The sequence below is a fragment of the Neolamprologus multifasciatus genome, chromosome 19, assembly GCF_963576455.1.
Source record: "Neolamprologus multifasciatus chromosome 19, fNeoMul1.2, whole genome shotgun sequence".
In the NCBI taxonomy this organism is placed as follows: Eukaryota; Metazoa; Chordata; class Actinopteri; order Cichliformes; family Cichlidae; genus Neolamprologus; species Neolamprologus multifasciatus.
Window position 1 is genome coordinate 17,581,064 of NC_140457.1, and position 20,078 is coordinate 17,601,141.

Consider the following 20,078-nt stretch of genomic DNA (forward strand, 5'->3'; position numbering starts at 1 on the left):
TTTCTTTCTACTTACTTATTAAAACCAATATTCACAATTCAGGAGGACTTTGACTGGAAAAACACTGTAACTGTTGCAGATTTGTACAAACGCCCCCCGCGACCCTGAAAAGGATAAGCGGAAGCGAATGGATGGATGGAATTCAGAGTACTGCTACTCATTAAAAACATATGTTGACATGTAGTTATTCACCGTTGCTCTTTATGCTCTACATATTTATACCCACCTGTCATGATGATGATGGCATCGGCCAGCTGCTGCAGATTTTCTGTTTCCAAGGTGCTCCATTGGATTGAGTTCTGGTGATATTTGTGTTAACAAGCAGTTCAACAGGTTTATCTGTAAGACAATATACACGAATTCCCCAATAATAAAGAGGCATAATGTTTATATGCTGGTGATGAGTGAGTCTGTGTCTGGTCTTGTATCATAGTCCTCATATGTACCATGAAAACCTTGAAATCGTTGAAGCGAGGTCAGCTTGTGATGTGAGGCTTCGGGCAGTATGCTTTTTGGTTAAGGTTTTGCTGTTACTTGCATGGCTTGTGTGTGTTTGACTGTGCTTGGGTTTGTGTACTGTGGCTGACCTTTGCTTTACATAACATGATGTAGGTGGAAAAAAAACTTTAATGGGTGGCATCATATGCCTTCTACTGCGGCAAGAAATCCCATTTACTTGTTGTTCCCTGGAGAAGTCAGTCACTCCTCTGTGACTAGTTCCAACCCTGTCCTGTTATGCAATGGATTGTTAATGCGTGCGTGCGTGTGTGTGTGTGTGTGTCTGTTTGTCTCCTGGATATGGAGTCATTATGGCATGTATGGTGCTGTAGCCGGTTAAGCTGTGAGTGAGGGCTATTTTAGACTGTTAACTGACACATGGTGGACACTGCACAGGAAAGATGTTTGATTTCTGAGTCTCACTTTATTAATCTTTAACTCTCTGACCTGACCTTTTCAGACTTATCATACTCAGGAAGGCTATATTTGAAAAGATAGTACCAAGTAGTCCATTGCTTTGAATATCCTGTGTATCTGTGTGCGCGCACGTGTTTTTCGCAGTGATAATGGACCATCTAGTTAATAATGCAGCAGAGGGATCGCACTGCACCACCTTTTCTCGTGAAAACTCATTCTCCGTTTGCCGTTCTATCTCACTCGCTCCCTCTTTCCTCAGGCCATGTCAGGGCTTTACAAAACCATTTCATTTGTCCACATCGACCCAGTCTGTCAGTGTTTGCACAGCCGATATAAAACCTGGGATTAGAGGAAAAGGTTCAAGTATTAAAGTACCCACTGTTTTAGGGGATCCTGCTCGTGGAATGTTAATGTATATTAATTAGTAATTTAGACAAAAAGACACCCCCCCCCCCCCCCCCCCCCAATTTCAGTCACCCTGGAATATCTTATCATTCTAGTCATCAGCAAAGCTTTTTGCTTTGTAGTGTTAAGCATTTATCCTGTGAAGTGTCAGTCCACTCCTGCTGGTGGGGTTCAACTTGTATTCAAATCATATTTAGTGAAGCAGTTTGTTGATTGAATGAAACAGTGGCTAAGCTGCTTCTGTTTTTATAGAAGTTCCCGCACATTTACTTTATTATTCATTTTTGCATGGTGACAATCCAGGCTGTTTCAACATGTTTATATATTTTTTTCCTAAGCTAACAAAAAGGGCTATTACACACCATTACACTAAATTGTTTGGCTGCATTTGCAGTTGTGACATCATTAATATAGTAATTGGTTTCTCTTTTGACTTTTCTTTTTTCTTTCTTTCTCCTTTTGGCCTCCAAAGCACACACCTCCACGCACTCCCCCGAGGGTCATTTTTATGAGTTGGCAACACCTTGATAATAAATTGCCATTTAAGCTTTTCTATGAGTTCAGCAGCTACATAAAGGAGCTTCTTCGCCACTCAGTGCTTTCTGGTGAGCGTGATGGATGGTGGATGGATAGATGGATGGATGGATGCCAGGCATTTTGAGTGAGTCAGACATGAGCTGCATCTCATTTTTCTAATTTATCCTCTCAGTTTTTCTCACTTTGCAATTTCCTCCTTGGCCCTCCTACTTAAAACACGACAAAGAGATGCAAAACAGGAACAACTAAAGCAGTCCAATTGTAACAAATGAGACATTTGCCCCCAGTCAAGCAGCAAATGAATTGGCATCAATTACTAATAACAGTTTCCCAGCTTGAGAGTTTGAGCTTTTGTTTACACAAACGAGAGTAGTGACACATTTTATGTATTATTGCTTAAACCTGTACTTTCAGATGAGCAGTTTACCATCTTAATGTACATTTAATCATGACTCTTCTTCCTCCTACTTCTACTAACTTGAGGATGAGGAGGCTGTCTCACAATGTTTGGAAATATTTATAGTGAAAACACTGAAATTATTCCCTTTATCATTTATCAACCCATTCTATCTAAAGAGAACCATTTGTACCAACAATCCAAATATACTTGCACCCTTTAATTGGAACACTTGTTCAGTTCCTCTATATTTGACCCCCATTCTGTTGCTTGGATTGAATGTTAGCAGATTGTCTTTACCATGTCTACAAGACTAAATGCATTAGGTTGCTGCCATGTGGTTGGTGAAGAAAGGTGATTTAAATGACTTGTTGAACTATGGCATGGTTGTCGTGCAAGATGGGTTTGTCTGAGTATTTTAGAAAATGCCGATCTGCTAATGAGTATTGTTGCTGACCATGTCCACCTCTTTCTGACCTCAGTGCTTCCCTATTCTTTGATGGCTGCTTCCAGTAGGAGAACACAGCTGTGTGATGCCATCATGTCAATATGGATCAAAATCTCTGAATGTTTCCAGCACCTCATAAAGTGGCCAGTGAACTAAAAGAAGAAACCAGACACAATCCTACAAAGAGATATTTGCCACATTAGCAGATTGTAACTCTTATTTTAATATCCTAATATCTGTGGATTGACTTTACCGCTTAATTTACAGCTTAATGAAGTCAGTCAGTGGTGGATGCAATGACCTGCATTTCCCAATCTACTTAGAATGTGTAATGTGTTGTAAAGGAGGAGGATGTGATGTGTGTCTCTCTCATCGCTGACTAGCACATTTAGACAGCACAAGAGTCCATGGATATGAACTCTTCAACCCATCTCTTCCCACTTGCTTCCCTCTTCTGCAAACAGGCAGCTGCACATTGAAGCAGACTGCGACCAGTGAAGGCAAACTGCGAACTCTCCATGTCTCTTTCCCTCTGCCACGTTTCTCCCCCTCCTATCAGCTCACCCTCCACCTTCAAAATCCTCCTTTAGCCAGTTGCTAAGCAGCACGGGGAGAGCTTGACAGTGTTGACGCTGTGTATGTGCGGGAGCACTTCCTGTAAACAGCCGAGTGGGTGCTCTTTGCTCTCAGCTGTAGAGAGAAGGAGAGAGTGAGACGAGATGGCCTAAAATAACCCTTTCTGACTCTCATAAGAGACACGAAATGACGCGCAGTGAAGGAAAAAAAGTGTAACTTCATACCAAGTGAAAATTTCACAGGGAGCTGTGAAAGCTGTTGAAGATAACTACTGGAGCTTCAGAAGCTTTTTGAACCGTGTTTTCTTTAATGCCAGAAAGCATGAGGCCTGAAATAAAAATGAACAGAACTGACAACGGCCATTTAGGCGGCGAGCTAGTGTCATTGTGCATACAGCAAGCCCGTTTGTGTGTGCACAATCTCACTGGACACAATTCGTAAAGCATTGAGTCAGAGCAAATCTTGGACGGGGGATTTATTAAGTGAACAGACAAAAAAAACAATTCGAAGCTACACAGACTCTTTTTTTCTTATTTATTCTGTCACCAGCAGTATTTGTTTCACTATCTCCCAGGAAACATTGAGCTTAACTAATTGCTTTCTCTCCTCTTCCCTGCTGTGTCTTTTGATGTTTCAGCTCCGTGGCGGTGAAGATGACCACGGCGCGGTACCGTCCCACGTGGGAGCTGGCCGTGGACCCTCTGGTCTCATGTAAGCTGTGCCTTGGAGAGTTCCCTCTGGAGCAGATGACCACAATCACACAGTGCCAATGTGTCTTTTGTACACTGGTAAGTTTTTTTCCCCTTTTCTTGTGGCATTGCTGTGGCCTCAGGTACTACTTTAAGGAACCCTGGAGTCCTTTTTGAACCAGAAAAAGAGATGAAGTTAATACCACAGAAGATATTATTCACTGACACCCAGCTTAATCCAAAATTGAATTTAAACCCTTCTTTCTTCTATATAAAGTCCTGAGCGATAAGATTCTATAATCTTTAACAACTTGTAGTACCTTATGATCCCAATAGAGCATTTACTGCAGGCTTACTTGCAGTTTCTTGAGTTCCCAAAAGTACAATGAGAAGCAGAACATCAGCTATTTGCAAGCATCCTCTCTGTTTTTAAGGCTAGGTTTAAAATGTTTCTTTTTGATAAACCTTACACTTATGACTGGATCTGTTGACTCAGAGCTATCACTTATGCTGGGCATACACTGTGCAATTTTGGCCCATTTTGAGCCGATTTTTCAGTCGTGCGACCGTTTTGGGGATCGGCCCGAGCAGCACGGCAGTGCAGCATGTCATCTGGACACAAGCGATGGAGGCACAACTTGTAGAACTTTGGGAAGCTCATCTGAGCCTTTTCGATGTCACCTCACAAAATTATCACAACTACAACAACCGTGAAAAGAGTTGGATGGACAATACTGCTCAATCACAGCTGCCTGATCAATGTTTTTCATTAGCAATTTAGGAAAGTTGACGGTGGTGTGTGTGTGTGTGTCTGTGTAAGAAGAAGACAGAGGGAGAGCCAGAGACGGATTTTGTGTTATCATCTTCATGTTATGGACGCACAGTGTGAGCACTCAGGTCGCATCAGAGCATCGGGCCATATAGTGTGAGACCCTGCATCGTGACCTACAAACTTCTAACCCCTGCGAGTCAGTCATACAGTTTGAGCAGGAGCTGAATAACATGACTGAAAAAATCACACAGTGTATGCCCAGCTTTAGTTGTCCTGCTAGGGCTCTTTCCATATTGCACTTAGCACTTCTCCTCCACTCAGCTGAACTTCAGTTGTGTATTTATATACCACTAATACATGTCATTAACTTTTGACTACTCTCTCTCGTAGTTGGTGTTTTCGTCCTGTTTGTTGTTTCTCTATGCTCTGGGTACCAGCTGTCCCTCTCTAAATCACATTCTGCCAAAAGTTTCTTCCTTCCTGCCCCCGCAAAGCTTTTGTTCATAAGGGATGTTGCAATCAATGGGGTTCTACTGTTGTGAGCTAGCGCTATATAAATACATTTTAATTATTTTTTTTCCTAAAACTCCAATTCAAACAACATAAATCTTACTATTATTAAACAGACTACAATTATCTAATAATAGTAAGATTAAGTAAGCTCTGCCTCTGCGTTGAAGTACAGTAAATGTAACTTCTGTGTTAAATTTAGACCCAGTAAAAGTCATACACCGAAATGGCTGCAGTATCAGTCTCACATCCCTCCAGTGTAACAGCTGAGGCTGAGAAACGATAACCCCCCCCTTCAATTGGTTAGCAGATGTAAACCAATCTTGTCCAGGGATGAGGAAACAATGCTCATGAATGACAACTAAAAATAGCTGCCATTTCCTAGAACTCAGTCTGGGGTGCAGCCGTAATTGCCAAACTTTCTTTAGCACACTTTATTCCAGAGTGCAAGCATACTGCAGTCTGTAACTAATAACTCACCATTTCCTTTTTTTTTTTTTTTTTGATATATTGCATGAAACATTTGGCATGTGATGTTTACATTCCCAGTATGTTGCAATTTATTTCTCTCTTTTTTCTTCTTCTTTTTTTTTTTTTTTTGGCTGACATAAAAGGAACAGTTTAAAAAAAAACAACAACTAGAAAATAGCCAGTCTTTGGTAACAATCAGCTTTGTAAAACTTACTGGCTTCCCTTAAATGACTCATAGAAGTTTCACATGAAAAGCATAATTCATGTGTTTGCGCCAAGAAATGTTATAACATGCTAAAGCAGGGCATCTCTATTACTGTTGTACCATTAGAAAAATAGTTGTGGCTATCATTCAGTCTGATAATTACTTGTCTTTAGCTTTGTTTTGGCTTTTGCATAGTCTGCATATATCTTGACCAGGGAGTGAAGGATGGGCATGTTGCAGGTTTTAGGTGAATAGATTTTGGGTTGGGTTTTTTTTGTTTCTTTGTTTCTGTTTGTTTTTTACAGCACTATCCATTTGATTAATCATTAAAAAACCAAAATGGTGAGTCGAAAGAAGCTGAAAAGCATCACAGACATGCTTTTCACAGACAGATCACTTGGTAGTGTAAAACAATTGATTAGTGCAGCTGTCAGCCTTTCAGAAAAAGGTGCCACCATTTGGTGTACATCTAACATCATAGTGATCCCAAGACTGGCCACTGTTTGTTTGCCTTATCTGTTGCCGCTGGTTATGCTTTCATTTTTGTTTCATCTTGCTGATTAACTTGAGATTTTACTGGATTTATGTTATACTTGTCTGTTTTTTCCTCAGTGCCTGAAGCAGTATGTGGAACTCCTGATTAAAGATGGCCTTGAAACTGCAATTAGCTGTCCGGACTCTGCCTGTCCTAAAAGAGGACACTTGCAAGAAAATGAGGTGCGTTTCCATTATTAGAACGTCTTAGTTCTGCGTTGGACATCGGACCACTCAGTCACTCGTTTTCCATTTAGCAGTAGTCATTTTTTAAATTTCTACGCAGGCGTAGCACTGTATGTGCAAATGTAGCAGAGTTAATGCACTTTGTGCAACTATTGAGTATATCGGTTAAACCTATATTTCTAAAACATCATTGTCAATTTAAAGCACCATCCTTAACTGAGACGTGCATTTCACTTCACTTTCACGTGTGTATTCAATTACAATGAGCAATCCTGCATGCCTTTTTCCATAGCAGATGTCACATTGAGACAACTGCTCCTTCTTCAGGCAGTTTACCATAGGGTGCAGCATAGTTTAGCACACAGCAGCATTCAGTTTCTAATTAGCGTCCCTGGCCCTTAATAGAACCAAAGCCACTTTAGCTGGTCAGGCACAGCATGCATCATCCCTTTCCATTCTTGTAATTCTCAAAGCCTGAATGTTTTTCAATGCCCATTAAATGAGTAACCATGTGTGGGCCCACGTACGCACCTTGGCTGCACTTGGCAATCAATTTCTATTTTACTGTGGGGATGAGATTTAAGGCCCAAACAAATGGCAAGTTCAGGTTTTGTGGAATTTTGATTATGACATTGTTCTGGAAATGAAATTCATGGGAAGAATTTATAATTGCTTCTTGCAGCTTCTGTCTACAAATGTCAACACTGACCTGCTCATTTCACTCCCACTTCTCTTCTCCTCACTTCCTGCAGATTGAGTGCATGGTGGCCACAGAGATGATGCAGAGATACAAGAAACTTCAGTTTGAAAGGGGTGAGTCAGTACAAGGCAGCTTCAGTACGTCAGTGATCACTTCAGAGTTCACCAGTAGGCACAGTATGGGCGATGACTATCGAACGGAGTCACATGGACCCGTCTGTCCTGCAGAGATACTACACACAAAGGGATGACAGTCTCATTTTGCACGTGGAGCTCACCTGTTGCTTGCTCTATCTAGACTTTTACCCCTGTGGACATTTTCGCTATTGAGTTACACCAGGGGGTGTCTGTGGAAAACTGCTAGAATAGATTTGGCAAATCCTTCTTAGCCCCATAAATTTCACTCTTCAACACTGTTTTCAAGTTTTCTTTGCATACATTTTGTGATGTACAAAATGAAGAACAATTGGATTTCATCCTGGATTCAATTAAATTGAATTTCACTACAAATAGTCATTCAGTTAAGTAATATTCCTGTACTTTGTTTTGATATATTATAATTACATTGGTTTGGTTCTATAGTCAAGTGCTAGACTGTATGCAAAACGTGTATAGCCACAGCAATACCATGCATTAGCTGCTTGTGTTTATTTACAGTACTGTGCAAAAGTCTTGAGCCAACACTTGTATCTCAATATTTTACTCCATAATGGGAAATGGATACATTAGTTTATTGAAATGTGCAAAAATACATGGAAAAAGCAAAAAGCAATTTTGACAAGCTCCCCAACACCACTGGCTTAAATGCTGCCCCCAAATCAAATGAAGAACCTCGATTGTGTTTCACAGCTGTAGACATTCACTGTTCAGACCTTCATAAAACCTGGGGAGCTATTGTTAAAGACCTCTTTAAAGATTACATGAAAGTCTGGCTGCTTAGAAGCGAAGTATAAAGAAATGAAGGGTGGCTTAGTAGTGTACAGTAGTGTACAAGAGAGGGCAGTGTACTAAGCTATTAGCTAAGGCTAGCTAGCTTGGTTAGCAGGGGGCATCGATACAAACTGCATGGCTGGATGAAACTAACAGGTAATGTGCATTAAGGGATTGACCCACTTTTGCAGCCAGCCTCAACTGGCCACTGCAGGAACTACAGTTAATTGGCCTCTTTAGCCTTAGGGATTGTCACCACTTGATCCCTTGTATTTTTGTTAAATTCCCATTGTCTCTTTCCCCCGTGTACTTGTACATTTTTAGTGTCAGCAGTTCATTTTCTAATAAATAGCTTGGATCTCAGAGCTGAAAACATGATGGCAGGTCTGTGTCGCTTTGCTTCACGCTGTCGGTGTAGACATGCTAATCAGCAATATTTTAGTTCCATCCCTACAAGAGACAGCAGTGACCACGCTGTGCTAGCACTCTTTGATGGTACTCACTCTGCAGGTTCTCCGCCTACACAGAGGCACAAACTATACACAGAACATGCAGATCACGCTTGCAGGAATAAATGCATATCCATAAAGACAAACACACATTCATTAACACAGAAGGGACCCTGTAAATTAATAAAAATCCTCAGAAAGAGCTGTTGATTCTGGATGAAAGCAGTGAGCCGTCTCATCAATGTCCCAGTCTAGTCAGGCAGAACAGTTTCTGTAACCGTTCCATATTTCTCAGGCTGAGCCAAAAGTGCAAGTAGAATGTGTGCTCATAGTTCTTGGCAGTGAGGCAAGGGGATATAAGGATGGGATACAAGGGCAAGTGCATCATGCTATGTACTTAGAATTGGCAGAATCTGTTTTTACCACTTTTAAAAACATTCGAAAGAATTTTTGGAAGCCATGGAAACACGTTACCAAATAATAGATGCAGTAACACAAGAAATAACTTTTTTTTTTTAAAAAAACAAAAGAAACCTTTCAGTATATAAGAATAAGAACTTTATTGATCCCAGAGGGAAATTCATGTCTAACATGACTCATCTGCTATTTGTATAAGAATTGAAAATGAAAATGAGTGAAAATGGTTTTGTTTCTCTTCCAGTACTGATGTTTTTTGTTTGTTTGGTTGTTGTTGTTTTTTGTTGCGTAAAGTGCAGAGAGCATGATATCAAATTATAATAAGTTTGCAGAGAGAACCATTATTCTTGAATACATGTATCATTATTTCACACATAACAGGAAATCCCGGGGCATTAAAAAAATCATCAAACAGCCAGAGAAGGTTCTAGTCTACCGCGCTACATCTTCAGAAATCTGCATCTGAAACTTATTAAATATTTTGGCTCAAATGAGCTAATAAGAGAGTCGGTATTCATGACCTGGACCTTTTTTGTGTCGTCAGAGGTATTGCTGGACCCGTGCCGAACATGGTGCCCTTCGTCGACCTGCCAGGCGGTGTGCCAGCTAAAGGAAGCGGATTCTCCAGCCCTGCCCCAGCTGGTCCAATGTGCTGTATGTGCCCTCGAGTTCTGCTCGGCCTGCAAGGCCAACTGGCACCCCGGGCAGGCCTGCCAGGAGAACAACCTGCCCATTACGTCCTTCCTACCAGGAGAAAACAGGTGCTGCTTTCTACTTGCATCCACTCACTAACTTTCACACTTTTAACATTTCAGGGACCATAATCCAAAAAATACTTACAGGCTATGAGATATGAAATGAATTCTGAAACCTGTCCTTGTTCTTAAGCAGCGTCCTTAATTAAATCCATAATTATTAAGTCATTAATTATAATACATTTTTAATTTTTGCTCAAATTTTAACAGGCAATCACTTCAGTAAAGTAATACTACATTTTGGCATGTGATAGTGCAACAGGTATAAGGCCTGCTAGAAATACTAGTTTTGTCAATGGTATGTTGCTGTCTTAGCCCATCTTAGTGAAGGTGAGGAAAACCTGGCAGGATTCAGTCAGTGTGTCTTTTTGCTGCCACTTTTTGCTTGAGCATCAGCCAACACTCAAGCACATATTTAGTAGGTAGAGATAAAACAATCTGCTTCAACTAAACTGCAGTAAGGCCGGCTGAAATAGATTAATCATTAATTTTAAGGGTACAGCATCTGTCTCCTAAGGTAGAACAGACTTGCTCAGAGATGCACGCAGCTGACCCATTTCTTTGTCTTATCCTCTTACCCTGGAAATGCCATTAGCTCTGCAGAACCTTCTGCTGTCTGCGCAGGAGCTCAGAGGCCACACTGGAGAAGAGGGTTCATAGTTGTAAAGAGCCTTGGTGTTTGAATTACACTTGTTCACCATAAGGATATCTCTGAAAGCATCATTTTCTTTGTGCTTGTTTTGTTTGGTTTTTTGTTCGTTTTGGCCATGCTTATGTTAAACATTAATCTCTCTGCCCGTCACAAGATTATGGTTTCTACAAGTCGTACAAGTGCTTTTCTTTCATGATGCAGAAATTTGTTTTTTAACACAGTCAAATTTGCTAAACTTGGGAGAGACAAAAACAAGTCATGTTCTGAATACAGTTCAGTGTTTTCTAGTTTCTAGCTAAAGTGGTGGAGGTGTTGAGACTGTATTGTGTTTCACTCAAACGAACATTATGACAGATTCATGGAGACCGGCCTGAAAAATCAATGGGCCTGTTTGCTGTCTTCGGATAATTCGCAAAATGACAGAGAGCTGTTCATGCACAGGTTTTTCGGAGTCAGCTGTTTAGAAATAATGGGAGAAATGGATACAGATAACCTGACACCGAGAGGACAGGAGAATGTTAGTCTGGGGTTGAGTTCAAGGCCATTTTAGTGACTGGTGACACCTACATATGTGTTTATTTAGATGAATCTGATTTAGAACTACATAAAATCCTGTTATGCCACATAGTATGAATATTGAATTGAACACACTTAACTTGCATGTCTTCTCCTCAGCTCTTTTTATAAGAACGAAGAGGATGATGCACCAATCAAGCGCTGTCCTAAATGTAAAGTTTACATTGAGAGGGACGAGGGCTGTGCACAGATGATGTGCAAGAACTGCAAGCATGCTTTCTGCTGGTACTGTCTGGAGTCCTTGGATGTGAGTGGCATCTTTATTCCTCATCCTGTAACGTATTTTCACACTGCTAATCTTGGATATTATTTGACTCCATAGGACAACAATATCTCTAATTATCAGAAAATCGTAGCTTTACATTAAGAGTATTTGCAATTTTCATTATTTTGACTGTTCAAAGCGACAGCCTCAGCTGAACTCGTATAACTTTGGTGATTAATGAGCTGTGGTGCCCTTATATAATCCTAATTGTGTGAGCACACAGGCGACCGTGCTCCGCAGGTCACTTAAAGTCATTTTCTCTGAACGTCCACCCGTATCATTCAGATAGCTGATGGTCAAGTCTTTATCTGTATGTGTGTCATGTACTAGGATGACTTTCTCCTGATCCACTATGACAAAGGGCCCTGTCGAAACAAACTGGGGCACTCCAGGGCGTCCGTTATCTGGCACAGAACACAGGTGAGAACACCCTTCTCCCCATCCGCAAGTCACACTCGGCAACCCACCCCTCCCCCTCTGCCTCCCCCTCTCTTAGCCACGCTGCAGCATGTGGCCTCACACGTGCTCCCTGGCTCTGCTTCTGTCTCTCCTTCTGTGCACACATTCACATACAGTGATGGGCTCGTATTATGGTAACAGCACAAAAGCAAAAGAACTCAACTCAATCCACATGCAGCGACAAGTGTCTAGTGGTCAGTGTCCTGCTGTTTAAGGCTTAAAAAAAAGGTTTACATAACCAAGGTCTCTCTTTACCTGGCGGTAATCCAATAAAGCTACACATTGCATATAAAGGATTAGATTTCCTCATGATACAACATATTGAAGTGCTTAATTCATAGACTGAGCTCCCAAATGCCCTCTCAGTATCACTTATTAGCCAAAAAAATCTATCCATAGCTTAGCACATCCCTTTGTCCAGCATATTTGCTATTTTCCCAGTATTAGCATACACATTGGCATCTGTTGCCTAGTAGGGCAGGCTGAGTCATATGATTACAGTTCAGCTGGTGGAGGCCAGCTATAGCTTCAGTGTTCTGTGTGTCTCTTTTCTCTGTCTCGCTCTCCTCATTTCACACCCGTTTGCGCTTTCACATATATGCAAGCCTCCCTTTCGCTTCCTTTATAAAGCCAAGGTGTATCAGAGCAAAGCATCTTCTGTTGTAGCCACGTACCATCGTTCTGAAGCAATGTCACATGCTATGCTTAAGTGCCACAACGCTCTGTTAATAAGAAGACCCTGTACTTGATACTTTTTGTTTGTTTTTCACTACACAAAGCCTTGTTGCAGAAAAAATAACAGTTAATGCATTAGCTAACACTCAGTTAATGCAGTTTTTTTTGTCGTTGTTATCTATTTTAAAAGAACCCTGCATGCAAGCAATCCTGCAAAATATATTTTCCCAAATAAACTGGAGGAAGAAAAAACCCATTGTGCTATTATAAGTCACTGTTGCATGTGACAGCCGATTATGTATTCCATCATGCTGTGTGTGAATTTCCTGGAGTTTGGCTCCCCCATGTGGTGGATTGCTTAAGTTGCCTGGCTACCAACAAAACAAAGCTGGATTTTACCAACATGTAACTCTACAGTTCTTAAATCTATACTGTGTTGGTAACTCCTAAAAACCATCTCCTTAGTAGAACACTTGCATAACTTCCACACAAAATGGTTCTGCTGGAAAACAACCATCCTTTGTGCCACTTGATTGGAGAAGTACATAATTGTGTAACTGAATGTGTGACTTTGCTATGTACAGCCTCACTATGTGACAAAATCATGATGTCCTTAGATTTTTATTTTTTTTGTGGGAGTAAGAACATTTTACTAAAGGCCTTCTGTCTTTATGTACTGCAGTATAGAACTTATTTTAATGATATAAAATGGCATCTCCACTGTTTGATATCCTTTTTTTCCCTCTGAGTAAAAAAAAAAAGAAGTAGTGAAGGACTTGCCCAATTATGAAAATATAAATTGTGGTGCCTAATGTGTAAAACTGGAATAAAACCGAATATTCTTAACATGTTGAAAAAAAAAAAGATCATTTTAAAGCACTTGGTGACATCCACTGGTGAACATGTGTTACTGCAGAAATCGTGCTCATAGTTTGGGACACTTGGGAAACAGTATATGCACAGTTGCTCAAAAAAATATCGGTAACTTATAAAACTTTCTGAAATGACTTTGAAAGCTGTTAACGCTACTTGAATTGCAGGATTAATAGATTAAATGCATGGCTGCTTGTATGTTTAAAAGAGTGCTGCATTTATTTAAATAATGGGGTTTTTTGTTGTTGTTGTTTTTTATTTTAATGTCTTGCTGCTGTGTCCCTGCAGGTTGTGGGAATCTTTGCTGGCTTTGGCCTTCTCCTGCTGGTTGCCTCTCCCTTCCTCCTCCTGGCCACTCCCATCGTACTCTGCTGCAAGTGCAAGTGCAGCAAAGGCGATGATGACCCATTGCCAACCTAAAAAAAACCATCCGAGCTGGCACGGGGAGCCGCTTCAAGGATGGGCCTATCTATTTTTGTCCTTTTTCACCCCTTTTACATTTTCTTTTCCCATCCCACCAGCTTTGAGAGCTTTCTTCTTTTTTGGGCTCAACCTGCACAAGCCCAAGCCGCTTGGGGATCCATTGCTCTGCATGAGGGAGGCATGGCAGAAAAGCGACCCTACATGTTTATCTCGAGGAAAAGAGGTGCAGGGGTCAAAGGCTAGTGGACATGAGACTCGTTGAGGGACTACTGTGTTCAAATGTATGAGAAGTTGCCAGACTGGGGACGTGGAGGATGACTGCACCACTTCAGCTGCCCCCCCCCCTCCCCCCCTCCTCTCCTGAGGTGTGGGTTAATTTGTTGTTGCACTTTGGTGGGTAATTGCAAATGAAGGAGGGAAAAAAATCAACATTAAGAAATTATTTTTTTTCTTTATTATTATTCTTGTATGGACCATGTCATGCAGGAGCCACCTTAGAAAGAACTCTTACTTCATCGCTCTGTTTCGTCGGTTTGTTATGCGCAACAAAAGCTTTTCCCTCACCACCACACTCGATGTAGCTCTACAGATTCAGTCAGTAGCATAATAGAGTTACACCACGGATGTTTGGTGTTCACTCGATTTGCACACGGAACATGATTTCTTTGTCATGTCTGCGACTGAGGTAGAGATGGGAGGCTAGCGTCACTCTCAGCTCAGTGTATAGCACGTCCTCTTGATGATGTCAATGTTTTATAATCCTGCGCTTTTAATAGAACTGTGCTCAAAGTAGTGTCTATGTGTTGTACTTTACAGTGTTTTTCCAACTGTTAGGCAAACATATTAAAGGGGACTGCCTCTCAAATACATTAAAAGGAAAAAAAAAAACAGTTTTTCCTGTGGTAAAATGATAATCGCGTCTTGTTTTGGTTAACTATCACCTTACTTTCTTTTACTGTCTTTGCATTCTACATTAAATTCACAAATGTCACAAATTGAGTGGCACTCCCCTTTAGCATTCAATTAAACTCTATCAAAGGACCTCGTATCCACGTGCTGTGGAGTTGTTTTAATTTAATTCACTAAAAGAGATGTCACTTCTGTATTTCTCAGTCCCTAGACGGCAGTCTAGCCAAATAGAAATGAATGGCCTTAAATTAAAAGTAGTGAAAATCAGGCAAGCCCCCCATGCACTAAAAGAACAAGTCAGATCCAAATGATCCCAGGGAAAGCATGTTTTAAGGACTAGTCAGTGAAGCCCTTTATATCCAGACGATTCTATGATGTCATTCATATGCCACTCTGTTAATAGCCATACTGTTAAAAAAAGAAAAACAAAAAAACGAGGATGTCTCTCTCTACATATAATATAAACAATTGTTCTCAAATGGTGTTCTTTGTGATCTAAGCCCTGTATTTTCTGAGCCTCTTTAAGCAGGAGAGCGATCAATCCAGCTATGGTTGTGAATGATCTCAAGATCAACTCAGATCTCCCACTTTTTGAGTCTTAACAAATACTCGCTGGCTCAAACTGCAAACTTGCATATGTTAGTGGTCCGAGTGTCTGTTTTGTTTTGTTGGTAGTTAGACCTCCAACAAAAAGCAGCTGTTCCTTGCAGGAATGTCAGAAAAGCCTATAGAGTAAATTTAAAAAGCATGTTAAATCTTTGGGCACATGAATATCAAGCTGCTCTATACTATATCACTTTATCTATGCAAGTTTGTGCATTACCGTAATGATAAGGTTATTGATTGGCCATGATTAATTGTATGGAAGTATTGTGTAATGAGAGCTGCAGAATGTCGGCATATCGTCGCTTTAATTTAATCAGGGAATCATTTGGAAAATATTCATTTTATGATCATTATATACAGTGCATTGGGTTTTTGTTTTGTTTTTTTGTCCTTAGGCTAGTTTTAAGGTTTCCAGAGAAGAAATTTGCCTTTGCCAACTTCTTTGCAGTCTTCAGAAAAATGAAATTACCTTTTTACAAAAACAATCTTACCTGGTTATAATCACAGTACGCCAACTGTCAATTCTGAGGTTTTTCAGACCAGGACATAATAAAAGAAAATATTTGGTCCTCTGGGTCCAGTGGAGGAATATTGGCCTGCTTATTTTTCAGTGTTGCTTTAATTCATTTAGGTTTTTGTGCAATTATCTATGCACAGCTCTCTTAATGTCTCATCACGGTATTTCAGTTGGGTTGTTGTCTGGATTTTCACTGTGTCATTGCAACACCTTGATTTGCCGTCCCACCCCACCCTTTTTTTCCCCTCTTTTCAGCCATTCTGTTGTAGATTTGCTGGTGTGTTTTGGATAATTGTCCTGTTCAGCTATGGACAGGTGTTCTCACATTTAACTCTAGAATACTTTGGCTTACAGATGAGTTCATGGTCAACTCAAAGATTGCAAGTTGTCCTGCAGCTCGAAATCAAGCCCCAGTCATCACCCCTCTATCACCGTGCTTGATAGTTGGTCTGAGGGGTCTGTGTTGATTTGGTGAAAACCAAACACAGCATAAGTGGCATTAGGATTTATGGCCTAACGTCTCCACTTTGGTCTCATCTATCCAAAGGATGTTGTTCAGATTCAGCTTTGCAAACCTAAGGAGTCCTTTATAGAGAGAAGAGACGTTGTCCTGGTAACACTTCCAAACAAGCCATACTTGTTTGTTTTTCTCTTTTTTCTAATTGTACTGTCATATTTAACATTTAATATCCTAACTGAGGCCTGGGGAGTCTTGAGATGTAGTTATTGGGTTTTTGCAGTTAGCACTGTTCCCTCACAGCGGTTGCCTAACTGCAAGAAGGTGCTGAGTTCAACTCCACCATCTAGCCTTAACCATCTCCCTTTCTCTGGGGAGTTTGCATGTTCTCCCCGTGTCTGCGTGGGTTCTCTCCGAGTACTCCAGCATCCTCCCACAGTCCAAAGACCTGCAGTTAGAGGGGTTAGGTTAGCTGGTGAGTTTAAATTGCCCATATGTGTTAATGTGAGTAATGTGAGTGTTTCTCTGTGTTAGCCCTACGACAGACTGACGACCTGTCCAGTGTGTACCCCGCCTCTCACCCTATGATAGCTGGGATATTCTCCAGCCACCCACAACCCCAGTAAGGATATAAGTAGAAGAGAATGATTGGATGGATGTGAAAAATCTTTCACTGTAAAATAGTTTGGAGAAGGCCTTCCACGATTGATGGGCAGCAGCGGTTGCTCTTTAAGGTTATTGCCGAGGTCTTCCCTCATTAAAAGCCACCTGAGTGCTCCAGACCAGCAAACCGACGCCTTCTTTTATAGAGCTGCTCACACTAGCACATGATCAGTTAAACAAGTGCATTTGATTAGCAGCATCTGGCTGCTATTGTCCCCTCTTATTTCCTATGGAAGCAGTAAGTCTGCACTGAAGTTTTTCACCCACGGTTTCTGCATCTCAGTTTTTGTTAAATAAATATTGTGGCAGTGTGACACATCATGTTTTGTTAATAATCTGAGGTAGTATTTACCCAATTTAAGACCTTCTGAAGACCAACTGATTTTCTTTTATTATGTCCCAACACGTAAAGCCTGCAGTTCAAAGAGATTGTGCTTTTTTTGTTTGTTTGTTTGTTTGTTTGTTTCTTTACCAAAACTGTAAGTCAGTTTAAGAAAAAAGTAGAAACCTTTCAGTTTAAAATGGAGACATTTAATTTAAGGGAGAAGTTTGTAGTTGGATAAGTTTTGCTACCGTGCATAGCACCTGCATGTCTTCGGAGTGTGGCAGGAAACCAGAGCACCTGAAGAAAAACCACACAGGCGCAGAAGGAAAAACATGTGAACTCCACATAGAAAAGACCAGAGTTGAACATCAGGTTCGAGCTTTGAGGCGACAGTGCTAACCACTGTGCCAACCTGTCATAGCCATTCCAGTGTTTTAATAAGCCATTCGGTTTCTCGCTTCCCTTCTGGTGCAATTCATCAGTGTTCATGTAGCATTTCATTAAAAGTGTGGCTACAGTTGCCAATAAAGGGGTTAACAAGAGTAGCTAATACTGTATAAGCTAAACAGTAGCTGATCACCTGCACCTCCCACCAGTTTTCACCAGTTTTTAACTCTTATATAAAATTTTAGAAAAAACATTGTTATTATTAGTAGCCTTCAGGTTTGAATGCGTTACCTGTAGCTTGGGTTGCTTTTATTAGCCTTGCCTTCTGTAGGAGCATGATCATTTGACACTGAATTCGGTTACATTTTCTACCTTTCAAAGCAACATTTCTTCGCTGCAAATCATTTAAATTGCTGAAACTCTCATTGTTTTAATGACAATCGTGCCAAGCAGATTTCCCAGAAGGCAAAAGGAAGCTGAGCTGTGTGTGCATTTTGATCACGTCTTTGTAATGTATTAACAGTTTTTACAGGGTTGAAATTATTGCTTCTTTATGTAAGCGCTGCATTGTATAATATGGATTTTATCGTTTTACTTCTTGATATGATCTGTGACGTGCGTGATATGGTGCCTGCTGTGTTTTACTGGAGGAGTTTAGCAGCTAAAATGAACACTCTGGAAAAGTCGATGCAGATGATCACAACTGTTTGTTTGGTTTGTTAAATTTGTTTTTTTAGGGGTTTTAACAGTTTGAGGAACAGCGGGAGGGGGCTGATACCACTAGTAAACATTTATTTAAATCCAAAAACTAAAAGTCCATCGAATTCTTGAAAGGCACAAAGTAACAAATCATGGACACTTTGTTTCTTTTCTTTTTCAAACTCAACATTCTTCTTTATCAATGTCAGCTGGCATTAATAAACAGGTAGATACTGTATTATGCAACAAACATAAGGGCAGCATAATTACTTGTTTTTTTCAGGGCTTGACATAAAGGCCTACAGAGTACAACCACTTCACGCAGATGATTCATCAGCACAGGTGCTGGAGAATAGGATGACCTGAGTAAGGGCTTGCTTCTCATTACTTGGGGCCCTGAATGGAAAGAGTATTTTAGAAAGGCTCAAAATCAACTTTGTAACTATCAGATCAAGTTTGGTTACGAGCAGCAGTCTATATTTTATAACTTGTTGTGTCAAGAGATGAAGCTGCATGAGTTTTCTTTGACTTCTACATGGTAAATATAATATTGTAGCCTCTAAAGAGCTTTCATATGGTGGCACTGATAAAGTCGTCATCCTGTTTTGGTTTTTTTTTTTTTCTTCTTCTTTCGTTTAGAAAATGCACTTTGATGTTCAGCCATAAAATATGTTGGTCAGCCTTCCTATATTTAGTAGATGGCCTTCATGTGTCTGTTACTTTTTTCTTTTTTGATATATTTTATGTTTTGTACACTTGTTACATCAGTTTGTGTATTTGTATTATCCGTTTATATAGAGGGATTTTTCGCCCCTTTATTGGTCGTATATTAATTACAATGAGTTACAATTATTGGTCACTCCCGTAGGTGGGTTATTTTCAAAGAAACTGCTTTCCATACACAGGACTATGAGAAAACAATGTCTCTAGTTCACTGAGTAATTAAAGGTTAAATGATAACAAAGCTATGACCATTGTAAAATTGCATTAAATCCATTCTGTACAACTTTAGAATTGGCATCTTAATATATCTACAGTTCCACTAACACTGTGACACCAGGTATTAAAGGTTGTTGTTTTCGTGATTCTGTCCTCTTCTTCCACTGATGCCAGTGGTTCTCAAACTGGGTCTGCTTACAACTAGGTAACAACTACTGATTGGCAGTGCTAACTCGAAATTTCGAGTTATTGGCTCGAAATTTCGACTTATTAAGTCAAAATTTTGAGAAAAATAAGTCGAAATTTCGAGTTAGTACTGCCAATCAATAATCTACGTGAATGGTGTCATTTCCTTGTTACCCGGAAGCTGAAGCCCTCAGGTACAAATGCTACAGCTAAGCTACCAGTATTACATCCAGTCATGAATGCACAGATTGAGTATTTTCAGCGTGAGTTCAAAAATGATGATTATTAGCTGAATCACATGGCGTTACTATCAGCAAACGTACTCGCGAAAGAGACAATTTGTTGCGATACGGTTTTGAGTGCGCGTTACTCTGCGCCATATGCTTCCGGGTAACAAGAAAGTGACCTAATTCACGTAGATTACTGATTGGCAGAGCTAACTCAAAATTTCAAGAAAATAACTTGAAATTTCAAGTTATGGATACTTGTTTTTTGGTTTTGTTTTTTTTTTTTTTAGTGGCAGAAACAGGCTTCCATAAATCTCTTAACATGTCTCCTTTTGGCTCATGCAA

At 40.3% G+C, this 20,078-nt stretch overlaps 1 protein-coding gene across 2 annotated transcripts in view; it reads left to right on the plus strand.

Moving 5' to 3' along the window:
* Window positions 1-19,466, plus strand: part of rnf144aa (ring finger protein 144aa) — a 31,370-nt gene extending 11,904 nt beyond the window's left edge. Inside the window, exons 2-9 of one of the 2 annotated variants that reach the window (XR_014871094.1) lie at window positions 3,916-4,066; window positions 6,538-6,642; window positions 7,398-7,458; window positions 9,685-9,901; window positions 11,223-11,370; window positions 11,719-11,808; window positions 13,684-17,141; window positions 17,316-19,466. Coding sequence is in view for 1 of the 2 variants with exons in the window: in XM_085142764.1 (XP_084998890.1) it covers window positions 3,932-4,066; window positions 6,538-6,642; window positions 7,398-7,458; window positions 9,685-9,901; window positions 11,223-11,370; window positions 11,719-11,808; window positions 13,684-13,815 (888 nt within the window). In the remaining variant the exon portion in view is untranslated. Of the gene's footprint in view, window positions 1-3,915; window positions 4,067-6,537; window positions 6,643-7,397; window positions 7,459-9,684; window positions 9,902-11,222; window positions 11,371-11,718; window positions 11,809-13,683 lie in introns of both variants that reach the window. The other variant, XM_085142764.1, reaches the window with a different exon arrangement.
* The last annotated feature ends 612 nt before the right edge of the window (window positions 19,467-20,078 follow it).